The sequence below is a fragment of the Zosterops lateralis genome (assembly GCF_965231275.1).
Source record: "Zosterops lateralis genome assembly, chromosome: 4".
Classification (NCBI taxonomy): domain Eukaryota; kingdom Metazoa; phylum Chordata; class Aves; order Passeriformes; family Zosteropidae; genus Zosterops; species Zosterops lateralis.
In genome coordinates, this window is record NC_139765.1 from 74,147,605 (window position 1) to 74,164,886 (window position 17,282).

Here is a 17,282-nt window from a genome sequence, read left to right on the forward strand (position 1 = left end):
GACCCCAAGGGTGTGCCAGCTCCCCCTTGAAGCCTCTGTGTGTGCTGAGGGGGCCATGAGCTCTCAGAGGGTGCTGTCAGGGACCCCCAGGTGAGCTCTGGGCCCCCTTGACCCCCCTGTGCTCCTCAGGGGTGCTGCGGGAGGTGAGCACTGAGTTCACGGTGGATGCGCGGGCATTGGCCCCCACGGGAGGACCCCACGTCCGGGCACGGGTGCTGAACCCCTTGGGGGCCCCCATCGACACCTTTGTCACCGACCTTGGCGATGGCACCTACCGCGTGGAGTACACACCCTTTGAGGAGGGTGAGTGACCCCCACAACCCCCCTGGGAACCCCAACACTCCCGGGGACCCCCAGGCCCTCTTGGAGAGCACAGACATCCCCAGGGGACTCCCAAACCCTTAGAGACCTCCAGCTCCCAGGGAACATCAACACACCCCGGGAACCTCCAGGGACCGTGAGCTCCCCCAGGGACTCAGCTCCCACACTGGACTCCAACACCCCCCTGGGACCCCAACTCCTGGCCAGGCATCCTCCATTCCTCATGAGGGACCCTCAGAGAGGGATCTTCCCATACCATGTCCAAGTGGGGACCCCCTTCAATTCCCCCTGGATCCCCAGAACCAGGAACCCCCGAGCCTCCTGAGACGTTCCCAAATCCCAACCACAGACTCCCAGCCTCCCCCCAAAACCTCATCCAGGGATCCCCAAAGCCCCCAAGACCTTCCAAACCCCACCCAGGGACCCCCAAAATTCCCTGAGAATCCCCACCCCAGAGACCCCTCGTGCCCCCTCCATGGGCAGTGTGTGATGGTGTCCCTGTCATAGGGCTGCACCTGGTGGAGGTGACATATGATGACGTGGCGGTCCCCAAGAGCCCGTTCCGTGTTGGGGTGACCGAGGGCTGTGACCCCACACGTGTTCGGGCGCACGGCCCTGGCCTGGAGAGTGGCCTGGTGGGCACGGCCAACCACTTCACTGTGGAGACCAGGTGGGCACTGACCCCCAGCCCCAATCCAACCCTGCTCCCCAAAGCCCCCCAACCCCTGCCTTACAAATCCCCTGCCCTTGCCCTATTTCACACCCACTGACCCCTCATGCTGTCCATGTTGGGGGGTTTGGGGTGGGCATGGCCCCCTGCTTCAGTATGGAGACCAGGTGGGCACCAATCCTGCGTCCCTCCATTCCCACACCCAAGGATTCTCACCCCCAGAAATGTCACTGCCATCCCAAGCCACCAACCCACCATCTCCATGCACTGTCATGGAAGTGCCACCACTATCTTCTTGCACCTGCGCCCTTCATGTGCGTGTCCCACCTCTATCCCATGTCACCAGGATGGCATCTCTGTCCCCTTGCTGGGGAGGTGGCATTCCCTCCCCCTGCCATGGAGGTGGCACCTCCATCTCCCCCCCATGGCTGTTGTTCCCCCTGCCCCCACCATGCCTGTGTCACCTCTCTGAGTGGTGGCATGTCCCCAGGGGTGCGGGCACTGGAGGACTGGGCCTGGCCATCGAGGGTCCCTCGGAGGCAAAGATGTCCTGCAAGGACAACAAGGACGGGAGCTGTGCAGTGGAGTATGTCCCCTTCACGGCTGGTGACTACGACGTCAACATCACCTTCGGCGGCCACCCCATACCTGGTACAGAGGGACACAGGGACGGGGGGTGGGGGAAGGGGTCCTGATTGTCATCTGTTGGTCACAGGGCTTCACTGTGGTGATGCCACCCATGGTGGCTCCACAGCCAAGCTGTCCCCTGCCTGTGCTGTCCCCATGGCCATGGCTTTGGTACTCCCATGGCCACACTGACCCCACAGTCACAGCGACCCATGGCCACATTGACCCCACATGGGGCCTCTGCCCAAATTATTTCTGTGACCATGCTGTTCTTGTTCCCATGCTGACTGTATGGACTTGCTGACCCCACACTGTGCTCATGCCCATATTGAGCCCTTCCCCACACTGATCCCTTGGCCATGCATTCATTTGGACCCACACTGACCAATAGCCATATTGTCCTCATGGCTGTCATTGGCCCCATGGCCATGTTGACCTCATGGTCATGTTGTCCACATGCCCATTTTGAACCCAAAGCCATGTTGATCCTATGGATGTGTTGACCCTGTGGCCACATTGACCTTAGGAGCACACTGACCCCACAAAGTGCCAATGCACATGATGGACGCACCAACTCTTATGGCTATGCTGTCCCTGTGCCCCTGTTGATCTCATGGCCATGTTGACCTTGTCCACATGCTGACCCTACACTCACACTGGCAGTGACCACACTGCCCCCATCCCCACCCTACCCTGGCCCATGCTGCCTCCCTCATGCACTGACCCCCTTGTCCACACAGGGAGCCCATTCCGGGTGCGAGTGCGGGATGCTGTGGACGCCTCCAAGGTGACGTGCTCAGGGCCAGGGCTGGGCCCCAGTGTCCGGGCACGGCTGCCCCAGAGCTTCACCGTGGATGTCAGTGCCGCGGGACACGCAGCCCTGGAGGTGACGCTGCTGGGGCCCACTGGTACGTGGGGACATGGGGGTCCTGTGTCTTGGGGGGTGTCCTGACCTCTGAGGAGTCCTACTCCATAGGATGTTCTGCTCCTTGGATCCCATAGAGAGTCTATAGAGAGTCTATGGAGAGTCTATAGAGAGTTTACAGAGAGTCCTGCCCCCTGGGATGTCCTGCCTCATGGATTGTCCAGCACTGTGGATGCCCTGTTCCATAGGGTGTCCTGCTTCATGGTGTCCCCTGTTATATAGGGTGTCCTACCTATGCATGTCCTGCTCCATAGGGTGTCCTACCCCATAGGACGTTCAGCCCCATGGATGCCCTTCTTCATAGGGTGTCCAAGTCCATGGGGTGTCCTCCCCATGGATACTCAGATCTACAGTGTCCTGCTCCATGAAGTTCCCTGCCCAGGGAGATTGTGCCCTTAGTGCTGCTCTATACCCTCCATGTCCTCCTGTCCCACACATGCCTCTGCCTCACACGTCCCCACCCCACATGTCCCACTGCCCCACAGGACTGCCGGAGCCAGTGGAGATCCGAGACAATGGTGATGGCACCCACAAGGTCACCTATACCCCAGCCACTGACGGGCCCTACACCGTGTCTGTCAAGTACGGGGGGCAAGAGGTGCCGCGCAGGTGAGACCCCACCTCGGGTGGGCAGCGGGGGATCCCCACACAACCTGGAGATCCCAGCACCCTCCTGACTCCTTTTGTCCCCCAGCCCCTTCAAGGTGACGGCGCTGCCCACCCATGATGCCAGCAAGGTGCGGGCGAGCGGCCCTGGGCTGAGTGCGGGAGGGATCCCTGCCAGCCTCCCCGTCGAATTCACCATTGACGCCCGTGACGCTGGAGAGGGACTGCTCACAGTGCAGATCCTGGTCAGTGTGTGAGGGGGAAACGTGGGGGAGTGTGAGGGTTGTGGGGGGACACTCTGAGGAGGGGTGAAGGGCTGCTCCCAGTCCAGATCCTGGTGAGTGCAGGGGGGAGTCATGGGGTGCTGAGCCCCATAGAGTGTCCCCAGCACAGGGCACTGATGGGGGTTGCCTGCAGGACCCCGAGGGGCAGCCCAAGAAGGCATCAATCCGGGACAACGGGGATGGCACCTACACAGTGTCCTACGTGCCCGATGTGCCGGGGCGCTACACCAGCACTGTCAAGTACGGGGGTGATGAGATCCCTGCATCGCCCTTCCGTGTCCTCGCTGTGCCCTCTGGCGATGCCAGCAAGTGCCTCGTCACAGGTGGGGCTGCCCCCCAGTGTCCTTATGCTGACCTATGTCATCTCCTTGCTGGCCCATGGCATCCCCTTGCTGACCCACAGCATCCCCTCACTGCCCCACAATGTCCCTTCGCTGCCCCACCGCACCCCTTCCTGCCCCACAGCATCCCTCCTGCCCCACAGCATCCCTCCTGCCCCATGGCATTCCCTCCTGCCCCACAACATCCATATGCTGACCCACAATGTCCCCTTGCTGTCCCACAGCACCCACCCCAGACACCCCTGCCTTACCTGCCCCCCACCCCCACCCCATGGCTGCCCCCCAGCACACCCACTGCCCCACTGCTGCCCCTCAGCACTCCTCCCACCGCCCCCAGACCTGCCCCACGGCGCAGTGGGGATGAGCGGGTACCCCCAGGACAGGATGTGCCGGCCCCCCCGGAGCCCCCCGGCCCCCTCGGCACCCCCGGTCCCCCAACCAGCCCCCCAACCCCTTCTCACCGCTCTCCCTGGTCTTTCTTGCAGTATCCATTGGGGGCCATGGACTGGGTAAGTGGTGCCGGGGGGACAGTTGGGGGGCTGGGAGGAGGCAGCTGGGGGATAGGCTTGGAGTCCCCCTGTGGCCCTGACCCCACCCTCCCCTGCAGGTGCCTGCCTGGGCCCCACGATCCAGATTGGGGAGGAGACGGTGATCACTGTGGATGCAAAGGCAGCGGGACAGGGCAAGGTCACCTGCAAGGTGTCAACACCTGACGGTGCTGAGCTGGATGTGGACGTGGTGGAAAACCATGACGGCACTTTTGACATTTTCTACACTGCACCTGAGCCCGGCAAATACGTCATCACCATCCGCTTTGGCGGGGAGCACGTCCCTAACAGCCCCTTCCATGTCATGGTGCGTGGGGCACTGGGGGGCACTGTGAGTTTTGGGAGGGTTGTGATGAGCACCATGGGTCACACTTTTGGGGTCCATGGTGTGGGCAGCATGGAATTGGGAGACTGTGGTGGGTGCCATGGGGCAGAGAGTTGGGACTATGATGGGAACCGTGGGGTCAGATTACTATGGTGGGTGCTGTGAGGCAGAGAGATGGGACTGTGGCATTGGGAAACTGTGGTGGATCCAAGGGGCAGAGTCAAGGGCACAATGGACCTCATGGGACAGATTTTGAACACCAGGGTGACACCATGGAGTAGGGAAACCATGGTGGGTTTGGAACATCATGGTAGGCACCAACAGAGAGAGGACTGGGGCCATGGTGGACACCAACGGAGAGAGGGTTGAGTCAGCATGGAGTTGCAAAAGCACAGTGAGCACTGCAGGGTTGGGTGACCATGATGGGAGTTATGGAACTGGGGGACCATGGTGGGGCAGTGTCAGGATGATGGTGGCCATCATGGTGCTGAGAGGGTTGGGAGACCATGGTGGGCACTGTGGGCCTGGATGACCATGGTGGGCACTGTGGGGCCAGGATCATGGTGTAGGGGCTTGGGAACATGGAGAACACCCTGGGGCTTGGATGTCATGAGGATGATGACCAGGGCTGGGAGCCCACCATAGGGATTCTCATCCTCCCTCTCTGCCCCACAATCAGGCCACAGAGGAGCCCCCAGCCACCACCGAGAACCTCCGGCCCTTTAACCTCGTCATCCCCTTCACGGTGCAGAAAGGCGAGATCACAGGTACAGCACAGGGTTGTGGGGACAGGGACTACCCCTTCAGGCACCAGCCCCCCTCTTGGTGCCCCCACTGACAAAATACCCCCAGGTGAGGTGCGGATGCCCTCGGGGAAGACGGCGCGGCCCAGCATCACCGACAACAAGGATGGGACAGTGACAGTGCACTATGCCCCCTCTGAGAAGGGGCTGCATGAGATGGACATTCGTTACGATGGCAACCACATCCCTGGTGAGTCACTGGGGACACTGGGGACACTGGGAGGTGGCTGCAGAAGGTTGATACAACTATGCCCTGATTGGACTCCTGTGGGTCAGGCATGCACCATGACATGGAATGTCCCTGTGGAGTGTCTCTGTGGTTGGTCACCCTTAGGTTGGGGTGTCCCCATGGGTCTCTGACCATTGTCCCTTGTGTTCCCAGGGAGTCCCCTCCAGTTCTACGTGGATGCCATCAACCCACGCCATGTCAGTGCCTATGGACCTGGGCTGAGCCATGGGATGGTCAACAAGCCATGCACATTCACCATTGTCACCAAGGATGCTGGCGAGGGTGAGTGATGGCCAAGGGGGGCTGGGAGGTCATGGGGACCCCCCAGTGCTACCAGGAGGGGCTGGAGACCCTTGTTGTCTTCTGGCACCCCTTGTCTGGTGCCTTCTGACAACCTCTGTGCCTCCAGGTGGGCTGTCACTAGCGGTTGAAGGTCCCTCCAAGGCGGAGATCACCTGCCAGGACAACAAGGACGGCACATGCACCGTGTCCTACCTGCCCACAGCCCCTGGTGACTACAGCATCATTGTGCGCTTTGATGACAAACACATCCCGGGCAGCCCCTTCACTGCCAAGATCACTGGTGAGACAGGCTGGGGGCACAGTGGGGTCTGGGGGAGTTCTGGGGGTTCTTGAAGCCTCCACATGACCATGAGGGCACCTGTGGGTCATGGAGACCATGGCATGGTCATGGGGACACCTGTGGGGTAACGGGCACACTTACCCCATGGCCATTGGGACAGCTGTGGTGTCTCTTGTCCATCCCTGGCTATCAGGATTGCCCCTCCCATGGCCTTGGGGACATTGTGAAGCCTTGGAGACCCCAACCTATGGGCCTGGGGATGTCATGGAGCTTTGAGGAGCCCATCACAAGGCCATGTAGACCTTGTGGGGACCCTATCCATGGCCTTGAGGATGCTATTCACACATCTTTGAGCAACCCCTATTCTGGGGACCCTCTCTATATGTCCATTGGGACCTTGTGGGGCATTGGGAATATCATTCCATGGTCATTGGGGTCCTATCCATCTTGCCATCCACCTCGGGCTCATGTCCTGCTGATGGCATCTCTGCAGGGGACGACTCCATGCGCACGTCCCAGCTCAATGTGGGCACCTCGACCGACGTGTCCCTGAAGATTGCAGAGACAGACCTGAGCCTGCTGGCGGCAACTATCCGTGCACCCTCGGGCAACGAAGAGCCCTGCCTGCTCAAGAGGCTGCCCAACCGCCACATTGGTGTGCAGGGACATGGGGACACCAGAGGGACACAGGGACATGCAGATGTGGGCACAAGAGAACTGGCAGATGGGCACATGAGAGGAGGATGTGGGACCGGGGGACTTGTTGGAACAGGGAACAGTGGCACTATGGGGTCACAGGGATGGGTGGTCTTGTGGCATTGTGTCAGCAGGGGGTTGGTGGTCATGGTCAGGGGACTTGGATGGTGACCAGGGGCTGATGGAGGTGGCCAGGGGCTGGTGGTGGAGGCCAGGGTATGGGGATGGTACATGGGTGGTGGCCAAGTCTGGTGGTGGTGTGTGACTGCTGTGTCCTCCCCAGGCATCTCATTCACACCCAAGGAGGTGGGCGAGCACGTGGTGAGTGTGCGGAAGAGTGGGCAGCACGTCACCAACAGCCCCTTCAAGATCCTGGTGGGACAGTCAGAGATTGGTGATGCTGGCCGGGTCAAGGTGTGGGGCCAGGGGCTTCTGGAGGGCCACACCTTTGAGGTGGCTGAGTTCATCGTGGACACACGCAGCGCTGGTGAGGCCATGGTGGGGAACAGCCTGGGGGAGGTGGTAGCCATGGCTAAGGGCAGGATGGGGCCATGGCCATGTGTTGGTTGTGGCCACCCAAGGATGAGGTGGTGGCTGTGGTTATTGCTGTGGTGTGCTATGGCCACATGTGATGGTGGCCAAGGCTGTGTGTGGCCAGGAAGGGATGGTGGCAGTGGTTGTGGCCAGGGCAGGATGGGCCCTGTGGCTGGGGTTGGATGGTGGCTGTGGTGGGTCTGTGGCCATAGCCAGGATGATTTGAGGACCATGGCCATGCTACAGCTGCGGCCAGCACAGGGTGAGGTGGTGGCTATGGCCAGTGCCCAGGTGAAAGGTGGCTAAGGCCATGCCATGGCTGTGGCCAACAGAGGATGGGGTGGTGGCCATGATTATGGGTATGGCATGACCATGGCCAGGATGAGGGTGATGACTGGGATTGGGTGGTGACCATGGACAGTTTGGGCTTGTGGCCTTGGTGTGACCAGGACCAGGACAGGGACAGCCTCCATGGGACACCTCTGATCATGTCCCCATGGCCACCCAGGTTACGGCGGGCTGGGCCTGTCCATTGAGGGTCCCAGCAAGGTGGACATTAACTGCGAGGACATGGAGGATGGCACCTGCAAAGTCACCTACTGTCCCACTGAGCCAGGCAACTACATCATCAACATCAAGTTTGCTGACAAACATGTCCCAGGTGGGCTGGGGGAAACATGGGAGTACAGACCGTTGTGATGGGGAGGGTTCCTAGGACCCCCAGGGGGTGATGGGACCCTGAGGTAACTGTGTCCCACAGGGAGCCCCTTCACGGTGAAGGTGACAGGTGAGGGGCGGATTAAGGAGAGCATCACACGCCGGCGGCAGGCGCCCTCCATCGCCACTGTCGGCAGCACCTGCGACCTCAACCTTAAGATCCCAGGTAGGGTTGGCTTTCTTGCTCCTTCTCCTCCTTCTGCCCCCTCCTCCTCCCATCCTCCCTCTCTCCTTCTCCTCTTTCCCTCCTCTTTCTCCTCCTTCCCTCCTCTTTCTCTTCCTTCTCCTCCATCTTTCATCCTCCTCTCTTCCTCCTCTTCATTCTCCTCTCTTCCCCCTCTTCTTCCCCTTTCTCCATCCTCATCCTCTTCCTCCTCCTGCTCTGTGGGCCATGGGGTCGGAGATGCATCAGCCACTCCAGCTCTGATTTCTCCTTCTTTCTTCTTTCTCTCCCCTCCCTGCGTCTGTGTCCATGTCTGTGTCCTTCTGTGTGTCTGTGCCTGCATCCATGCATCCCTCTGTGCGTACCACCACCCACTGATACCTCCATCCACGTCTGTCTTTGTGTCCATTCACACGTCTATCCATGTGTCCATCTCTGTCGTCATCCACCCTTGGCTCTATCCATCCCTGCAACCATCCCTACATCCATCCCTGTGTCCACCCCTCCCTGCACCATCCTCTACTTCCAACCCTGTGACCACCCATGTCTCCACCCGTCATGATTCCATCATCCCTGCGTCCATCCTTGTCTTCATCCCTCTGTGTCTCCACCCATCCACACTTCCTCCCATCCCTACATCCATCCCTGTGTCCATTCATCCCCTTGTCTATCCACATCCTCCTGTGTCCCCATCCTGCTGTTCCCACATCCTGTGGTCCCCACGTGTCCCCACGTGTCCGCACCGTCCCTCTGTGTCCCCACGGGGCGCTCCCCAGGGAACTGGTTCCAGATGGTGTCGGCGCAGGAGCGGCTGACGCGCACGTTCACGCGCAGCAGCCACACCTACACGCGCACGGAGCGCACGGAGATCAGCAAGACGCGCGGCGGGGAGACCACGCGCGAGGTGCACGTGGAGGAATCGACCCGCGTGGGCGGCGCCTTCCCCCGGGCTCCCCCAGAGCCCTTTGGGGCCTTTGGGGCCTTCGGGACCCGCGAGGGCATCGGCGCCTTCACAGCCCCCGCGCGCGCACACGAGGGTGCGTCCTGCACCGGGGGTTGTATGGGGTGTGCACGGGGGCGTGCAGCACAGTGGGATTGCACGGGAGCTGGGTGTGCCTGAGGGCTGGGTGTGCAGGGCACCGGGCTTGCACGAGGGGTGGGTGTGCATGGAGGGGAGTGTGAGTGCAGGGAAGTGTGTTTGTACAAGGGCTGGGTGCACTGGAGCCACAGTGTGTTTGCACAGAGCTGTGCTTGCACAAGGGCTGGGTGTGCATGAGGCCTGGGGGTGTGTGGGCAGGGCACTGTGCTGGGTGTGCAGGGAAGTGGGTTTGCATGAGAGCTGGGCACACTTGCCACAGGAGAGCCCTTGGACAGGGCTGTGTGTGCTCACACAAGGGCTACCTGCGTGTGCCCAGAACACACCTGGGACAGACTCCTGGCACACGTGTGGGGGCTGCTGTGCTGATAGAGGGGTGCCCTTTGCACGGGGATGTGTGCAGAGGTGGGGAGCAATGCTGTCTCTTTGCACAAGCAGGTGCACACCTGCTTATGGGGTGTGTGCTCAGCCCAGAGAGCTGCAGAAGCCCTCGGCATGAGTGTGCAATCTCACAAGGGTGTGTGAATGTCTGTGTGTGCATGCTGGCAACTGCACGTGTCCTGTGCATGAGGGGCATGCTCGTGGGGTGGGGTGCACCCAGCAAGGGGGGTACGTGGGCTCTGGTGGGTGTTGGGGCATCAGGGCACACTGGCGGCAGGGTGGTGGGATGACAGTGACAAAGGTGCCCTGGTGGTGGGGTAGCAGGGTGCTACTGTGCCAGGGAGCCCTTGGGACAATGGTGAGAAGGTGATGGGGCAATGGGGTGCCCCAGTGCCCTGGTATCAGGGTGACAGGATGACACAGTGCCCTGGTGACAGGATGCACGGGTGCTGTGGTGCCAGGGTGATGGCTTGATGGGGTGACAGGGTGCCATGGTGACAGGATGACAGGGTGCCCCCAGTCAGAGGTGCTGGGATGCCATATTGACATGGTGATAAGGAAATGGGGTGCAGAGGGGCCAGGGTGCAGGGGTACCTGGGTTACAGGACAATGGAGTGATGCGGTGACAATGTGCCCTGGTGACAGGATGACAGTGTGCCACGTAGTGATGGGGTGCTGGGGTGCCATAGCAGCGCAATAGTGGGGTGACAGTGGGATGATGTTGGGGTGCCCAGGTGCCTGCAGGGTGACATGGTGATCCAGGAGCTGGGATGCCATAATGATACAGTGTTGGGGTGACACTGGGGTGCCGATGGGCTGTTGGGGTGCCCATGATAATGTGGGGTGTGCCTGCAGGGTGACATGGTGGTTCAGGAGCTGGGATGCCATAGCAATACAGTGTTGGGGTGACACTGGGGTGCCGATGGGCTGTTGGGGTGCCCACGCTGACACGGGGTGTGCCTGCAGGTGAGGCGTCGGCGCAGGAGCTGTCGGCGCAGGTGCTGAGCCCGTCGGGGCAGCGGCGCGAGGCCGAGGTGGTGCCGGGGGGCGCGGGGGTCTACAGCGTGCGCTTCGTGCCCCAGGAGACGGGCGCCCACACGGTCAGCGTCAAGTTCCGGGGGCAGCACGTGCCCGGGAGCCCCTTCCAGTTCACCGTGGGGCCCCTGGGTGAGGGCGGCGCCCACAAGGTGCGGGCAGGGGGCACCGGCCTGCAGCGCGCAGTGGCTGGAACACCAGGTATGGGGGGCTCTGCCGGGTGCGGGGGGTGATGGGGACCTGGGGGTGACTGGGGGGACATGAGGTGTGAGAGCGATGGGGATTTGGGGGCAATGAGGGGTGGGTGCTCTTGGGGGGATGTGTGTGAGGGTCTGGGTGCTACTGGGGGTGTGGGCGGCAGTGAGGGGGTAGGTGTTTTGTGTGTGTGGGGTGTTGGTAAAATTTGAGGGCTCTGGGTACTGTGATGGGGGGTTTGGGTACAGCTGGGTGTGGGGGAAAATGGGTTGTTATGGGTGGTCTGTGTGCCATGGGTGGGACATGGGTGCTATCGGGGGTCTGGGTGCCATGGGGAGGTAGGTGCAGGTCTGTGCTGGGTGTCACCGTCCTGGGGTGCCATTGAGGGCCAGGGTGACCCCGGTGACCCCTGGTCCCCCCCAGCTGAGTTCAGCATCTGGACACGTGAGGCGGGCGCGGGGGGACTCTCCATTGCTGTCGAGGGGCCCAGCAAGGCTGAGATCTCCTTTGAGGACCGCAAGGACGGCTCCTGTGGCGTTTCCTACCTGGTGCAGGAGCCAGGTGAGGGGGGGCTGTACCCCAACACCCCCAACCACCTCTAACGTCCCCCAGGGTGCTCAGCCCGGGGCTGGGGCCACAGAAGCTTCATGTGAGGAGGGACCCATGTGCTAAGGTATCCTCAATTAAGGGTATCCCCAAGGGAGGGTGTCCCAAGATAAAGGTGTCTCTCTGCACAGGTATCCCCAGTTAAGGGTGTCCCCAAAGGAGGATGTCCCCAGATAAAGGTGTCTCTCTGCACAGGTGTCCCCAAGGGAGGGAGTCTCCATGACTGGTGTCTCTGTGCAGGGGTGTCTCCACATGAGGGTGTTCCCTAGGGAAGGGAAGGTGTCCCTGTGTGGGGGCTCCCTGCCTGATTGTCCCCTGTCCCCCAGGTGACTACGAGGTGTCCATCAAGTTCAACGAGGAGCACATCCCTGACAGCCCCTTCATTGTCCCTGTCGCCTCCCACTCTGATGATGCCCGACGCCTCACTGTCACCAGCCTGCAGGTACTGGGGACACTCTCTGTGAAACCCTGGGGCACCTCTGGGTTCACAGGTGCCTCTGGGTCCCCACGTCACTCCTGGGCTGCTCTGAGCCCCTGTTACACTCTTGGGATGCCCACTGTGTGCCACCTTTGGGTCTCCTGTGGCACCCTTGGACCCTCTGGGGCCATCTCTCCCTCCCTCATGTCATTCTTGGGGCCATCTCTCTCTCCCTCATGTCACCCCTAGACCACTCTGTGGCCACTCTGTGCCAGCCTTGGGACCCTCTCTGGTGCCAGCCTCACATCCCTTGTGTGACATTGCACCCCTCTGTCACCTTTGGGACCACTGTGTTGCCCCTTTGTCACCCTTGGGGTTCCCTGGAGCCACCTCTCTCCCCCATATGTCACCATTGGTGCCCTCCCTGGTGCCACCTCTGTGTCCCTTGCATTAATCCTGGGCCACCTTGCACCCCTGTGTCACCCTTAGGCCCCACGGTGCTCCCACTGCCCCCACACCGTGTCCTCCACCCCACTCATGTCCCCCCATTCCCTGGGATGTACCAGCTGGCATCATTTATGACACCGCCTGTCCCCCCACATCCCTGATGCCACCGTGGTGTCCCCACAGGAGACAGTGGCAGTGAACCAGCCGGCGTCCTTTGCGGTGCAGCTGAACGGGGCCCGGGGTGTCATTGATGCCAAAGTGCACACGCCTGCAGGGGTGGTGGAGGAGTGCTACGTGTCCGAGCTGGACAGCGGTGAGGGGACAGGGACACGGGGACACTGCGGGGACACTGTGGGGACACCGGGTCTGCGGATGTGGGGTTGTGGGCACAGGACACAGGGACATGTGATGTGGGGACATTGGACTTGAGAACATGGGGATGTGGGGTATGGGGACAGAGTGACACAGGGACATGGGGACACAGGTCACGGTGACCTGATGGCATCCCCCAGACTAGTACACACTGGGGTTCCTCCATGAGGTGTGGGGACACAAGTGTGTGGGGGCATGGGGACACAGCACACAGGGATATGGGGACATAGCTGTGTCCCCTGATATGCACTGGGGTTCCTGTTGTGCAAGAGCAGGGGTGTGGGGACGTGGGGGTGTGGGGACATGGGGACCTGAGGACCCAGTGACATGTCTGTGTCCCGCAGACCGGTACGCCCTGGGGTTCCTGCCACGTGAGAACGGAGTCCACTCCATCGACCTGCGCTTCAACGGGCGCCACGTGCCCGGGAGCCCCTTCAACATCCGCGTGGGCGAGCAGAGCCAGGCCGGGGACCCCGGGCTCGTCACTGCCTTTGGGCCGGGCCTCGAGGGCGGCCGCACAGGTGACACTGCTGTGGAGACAGGGACAGGGACACGGCTGTGGGAGGGGGGTGGGGATGGACACACTACTGTGGTGGTGGCAGGAGAGACATGGCCGTGAAATGTTGGTGGGGACAGAGTCACAGTGGAGATGTGGCCGTGGTGGTGGCAGTGGGGATGTGGCCATGGGAGTTGCCATGTTGGGAATGTGGCCATGGGTGGTGACCATGACGATGTCCTGGTGTCCCCCTCATGGTACCATCCCCATGTCCATGTCCCAGGCGTGCCTTCGGAGTTCCTGGTGCAGACAGCCAATGCAGGGGCAGGAGCACTGGCTGTCACCATTGATGGCCCCTCCAAAGTGGAGCTGGACTGTACTGAGGTCCCTGAGGGCCACCGTGTCACCTACACCCCCATGGCCCCTGGCAACTACCTCATCTCCATCAAGTATGGGGGCCCCCACCACATTGTGGGGAGCCCCTTCAAGGCCAAAGTCACTGGTATGAACAGGGGGGGACATGGGGATGGGAGGGACATGGGGACAGAGAGGAACATGGGAACCAGTGGGGACATGGGAACTGAAGGGGATGTGGGGATACCAGGGGAGCCCCCACCACATCATGAGGAGCCCCTTCAAGGCCAAGGTCACTGGTACAGATGGGGTGGGGATAGACACGGGGATGGGGGGGGCATGGGTAAGGGAGATTGGGGGAGGAGAATATGGGGGTCCCCAGTGTGGGGTGACAAGGGGACAATGATGGGCATGATGGGGGGTTACAGGAGGGTCACCCTGGAGGTGACATGAGTGGGCGGGTTCCTAGGGTGGTGACAAGGGATCTTGGGGGTGACATGGTGTAGGAGCCCCAGGATGACATGGTGGGGGTGCCCAGGGGGAGGGGGAGTTGTCCCCAAAAGATGTCCTCATGTCCCCCCCAGCATGGTGTGATGGGGGGTGTCCCCATGGTGTAGCTGACCGTGTTCCCCCTCTACTCCCCAGGCCCACGGCTGTCGGGCGGGCACAGTCTGCACGAGACCTCGACAGTGCTGGTGGAGCCGGTGGTGAGGGCAGGGTCACGGGGCCCCCCGGCCTTTGGGGGGGTCTCCAAGGCCCCGTCAGACGCCGGGCAGGTGGTGGCCCGGGGGCCAGGGCTGACAGCCGCCCGCCTGGGCCACAAGAACCACTTCACCGTGGACTGCAGCAAGGCCGGTGAGGGGCACGGGGGGTCCGGGGGGCTTGGGGTGGCTGGGGGGACATGGGGTTGGAAGGGCAGATGGGAGTTCAGCAGGGCAGTCCAGGGGCTTCTAGGGGAGTCCTGTGAGGGCTTGGAGGAGAGGTGGTGGGTCTGTGGGGTGTTCAGGGAATTCTAGGGAGTCTTGAGAAAGGATGGGGTAGGTTAAAGGGGGGCCTGGGGGTCTTGGAAGGCGATGGGGTGGGTAAGGGGAGGAGTCTGGCGGAGGGTCTGGGATACAGGGGGGGAAGTTCGAGGTGATCCTGGGGTCTCAAGCTCAGGGTTCACCCCGCCTGTGTCCCCCCCAGGCACGAACATGCTGCTGGTGGGGGTGCACGGCCCCAAGGCGCCGTGCGAGGAGGTGCACGTGAAGCACGAGGGGAACCGCGTGTACACGGTGACCTACAGCGTGCGGGAGCGCGGCGAGTACGTGCTGCTGCTGCGCTGGGGGGACCGCGACGTCCCGGGGAGCCCCTTCCGTGTCACTGCCGCCTGAGACCCCCCTGGGGAAACCAGAGGGTCCCGGGCCTGTCAATAAAGCGCTGGGAGAGGAAGAGTGGTCCGAGTGATGATGGGGAATACACAGCACGGAGCGGGGCGGGGAGGATGCCGGGTCCTGGGCAGATCTGGGGAAGGACACCGCGGATCCAGGGCTGTCCTGAGCAGGACACCAGAGTTCTGGGGTGTCGGGAACAGCACAGAAGGGTTTGGGGGTCCTGGGGACCCGGGGCATGATGATGGGGCTCGAGGGGGTCCAGAGCAGGCCATCCTGGTCCTGGGGATGCTGGGGGCTGCAGGATGGGATTATGAGATCCCGGTGTGTGATGGTGGGGTGTGGAACAGGACACTGGAGGTAGCCTGGGAGGGTATGTAGCAGAATGCCCGAGTCCTGAGGGGGTCCTAGGGGGATCCCATGGCAGAGCAGCCGTGGCCGGGAGGGCCCGGGGGGGTTCAGGGGGTCCCGGACAGCGGGGTCCGGGGGTCCTGCGGAACCCGCGCTGTCCAGTAGGGGGCGCTGTGCAGGGGAGCGCCCCGCGTCCCCTCAAGGGCACGGCGCGCTGCGCATGCGCATGGCCGCGGGGCGGGGCCAGCGGGAGGGGGCGTGGCAAGGACGCGAGGGGCGTGGCCAACACGGGTGGGCGGGACCTGGGAGCGTTGCCAGGGCAGCGGTGGGCGGGGCCACCCGGGGGCGCGGCGGCGGCGGGACCCGGAAGCGGCGGGACCCGGAAGCGGCGGAGCGGCGGCGGGACCCGGTCGGTCCGGATCGCTCCCGGTCCCCACAGCCGCTGCCGCCGGCGCAGCCCCGTCCCGCAGGGTCCCGGCAGCGGCTCTCCCAGGGTCCCGACCCCTGTACCGGGATCCCGTACCCAGCGGGTATGGCGGGCCGCGGGAAGCTGATCGCGGTGATGGGCGACGAGGACACGGTGACCGGGTTTCTGCTGGGCGGCATCGGGGAGCTGGACAAGCACCGGCGGCCCAACTTCCTGGTGGTGGAGAAGGAAACAAGCCTGGCCGAGATTGAGGAGACGTTCCGGTGTGTGCGGGGGGCGAGGGCGGCCTGGGGGGGCGGCCGGGGCGGCCTGAGGGGGGTCTGGGGTCCCTCAGAACTGTCGGGAGGGTCAGGAAGGTTTGGGGGTGTCCAGGGGGTCCCTGTGGGGGTTCTGTGAGTCCCTAGTGAGGTCTCTGAGGAGGATCCAGGCAGGTTTGGGGGTCTGGGGGTCGCAGAGTTCCTGGAGAGGGGGAGAGGGCTCGCGGGAGTCTCGGGTTGGGGTCCCCGGAGTGTTTAGGGGATCAGGGGGTCCCGAGAAACGTGTCCCACCTCACTGGGGCGCCCGTGGTGGGCCCTCTGTGCCCCTCACTCATTTTTCCCTGTTCGCAGGGGTTTCCTGGCGCGGGAGGACGTGGGCATGATCCTCATCTCTCAGGCGCTGGCGGAGCAGATCCGGCCGGCGGTGGCAGCCCACGCCCGGGCCCTGCCCGCGGTGCTCGAGATCCCCTCCAAGGACCATCCCTACGACCCGGCCCGGGACTCGGTGCTGCGCCGCGCCCGAGGGCTCTTCGCGCCCGATGAGCTGCGATAGAGCGCCCCCCCCCCAGGACCCCCCAGCCCCTCTCGACACTGCCCCAAATCCCCCTCTGAGCTCCCCCAGACAGTTTCCCCGATACCCCCAGGATGTGCAGACCCCTGAGTGTCCCCTCTGCCCTGCCCGTGGCCCAACACCCAGCCATGGGTGACAGGCCCCCCCAGGCCCCCCCAGACAGTCCCCGGTACCTTCCCACCACTCCCTCAACTTCTTCACACTCGACGGCTTGTGACAGCCCTCCCTGGTGTCCCAGAACAGCCTCCTACAGAGTCACAACCTGGGCCTGGGGGTCTCCACCCCAGGGAAACCCACCCAGGGCCCCCGTTGTGCCTCGTGCCTGGGGATCCCCACCCCAAGAAGTCCCCAGCCCATCCCGGGGTGCTGCTGGGAGGTTCCTGGGGTGTCCTTTGGGTGCTGGGGGGGCTGTGGTTGCCCCGTGGGGAACCTGGGGTGTCTCTGAGGGAGCCTGGGGCAGCCACGGGGGCCTTGTGGGTGACCCGTGACTGTGTCTCACCGTGTCCCGTGATGGGGAAGTGGCACCACTGTGTC

General features: G+C 62.8%; 2 protein-coding genes across 2 annotated transcripts in view; both read left to right on the forward strand.

Moving 5' to 3' along the window:
- The window catches only part of FLNC (filamin C), a gene marked incomplete at its 5' end in the record, with an annotated part of 28,318 nt that extends 13,172 nt beyond the window's left edge, over window positions 1-15,146 (forward strand). Inside the window, 26 exons of the mRNA XM_083858750.1 lie at window positions 130-303; window positions 829-991; window positions 1,482-1,642; window positions 2,359-2,526; window positions 3,029-3,152; window positions 3,238-3,394; window positions 3,567-3,756; window positions 4,260-4,283; window positions 4,382-4,629; window positions 5,327-5,414; window positions 5,500-5,640; window positions 5,833-5,961; window positions 6,089-6,262; window positions 6,756-6,917; window positions 7,242-7,445; window positions 8,001-8,153; window positions 8,253-8,375; window positions 9,149-9,409; window positions 10,816-11,085; window positions 11,503-11,640; window positions 12,012-12,127; window positions 12,734-12,863; window positions 13,267-13,443; window positions 13,702-13,920; window positions 14,418-14,627; window positions 14,958-15,146. Of these exons, the coding sequence (XP_083714876.1) occupies window positions 130-303; window positions 829-991; window positions 1,482-1,642; window positions 2,359-2,526; window positions 3,029-3,152; window positions 3,238-3,394; window positions 3,567-3,756; window positions 4,260-4,283; window positions 4,382-4,629; window positions 5,327-5,414; window positions 5,500-5,640; window positions 5,833-5,961; window positions 6,089-6,262; window positions 6,756-6,917; window positions 7,242-7,445; window positions 8,001-8,153; window positions 8,253-8,375; window positions 9,149-9,409; window positions 10,816-11,085; window positions 11,503-11,640; window positions 12,012-12,127; window positions 12,734-12,863; window positions 13,267-13,443; window positions 13,702-13,920; window positions 14,418-14,627; window positions 14,958-15,145 (4,292 nt within the window). The 3' untranslated portion in view covers window position 15,146. The remainder of the gene's footprint in view (window positions 1-129; window positions 304-828; window positions 992-1,481; window positions 1,643-2,358; window positions 2,527-3,028; window positions 3,153-3,237; window positions 3,395-3,566; window positions 3,757-4,259; window positions 4,284-4,381; window positions 4,630-5,326; window positions 5,415-5,499; window positions 5,641-5,832; window positions 5,962-6,088; window positions 6,263-6,755; window positions 6,918-7,241; window positions 7,446-8,000; window positions 8,154-8,252; window positions 8,376-9,148; window positions 9,410-10,815; window positions 11,086-11,502; window positions 11,641-12,011; window positions 12,128-12,733; window positions 12,864-13,266; window positions 13,444-13,701; window positions 13,921-14,417; window positions 14,628-14,957) is intronic.
- A 702-nt stretch (window positions 15,147-15,848) lies between these two features.
- ATP6V1F (ATPase H+ transporting V1 subunit F) lies at window positions 15,849-17,258 on the forward strand. Its single transcript, XM_083860000.1, has 2 exons — window positions 15,849-16,183; window positions 16,529-17,258. Exons 1-2 carry the CDS (start codon window positions 16,026-16,028, stop codon window positions 16,728-16,730), a joined length of 360 nt encoding a protein of 119 aa, XP_083716126.1. The 5' UTR covers window positions 15,849-16,025; the 3' UTR covers window positions 16,731-17,258.
- The last annotated feature ends 24 nt before the right edge of the window (window positions 17,259-17,282 follow it).

Coding starts and splice junctions, on each gene's coding strand:
- ATP6V1F (XM_083860000.1), top strand. CDS start 16,026: ATGGCGGGCCGCGGGAAGCTGATCGCGGTGATGGGCGACGAGGACACG. Junction 16,184..16,528: donor GAGATTGAGGAGACGTTCCG/GTGTGTGCGGGG, acceptor CCCTGTTCGCAG/GGGTTTCCTGGCGCGGGAGG.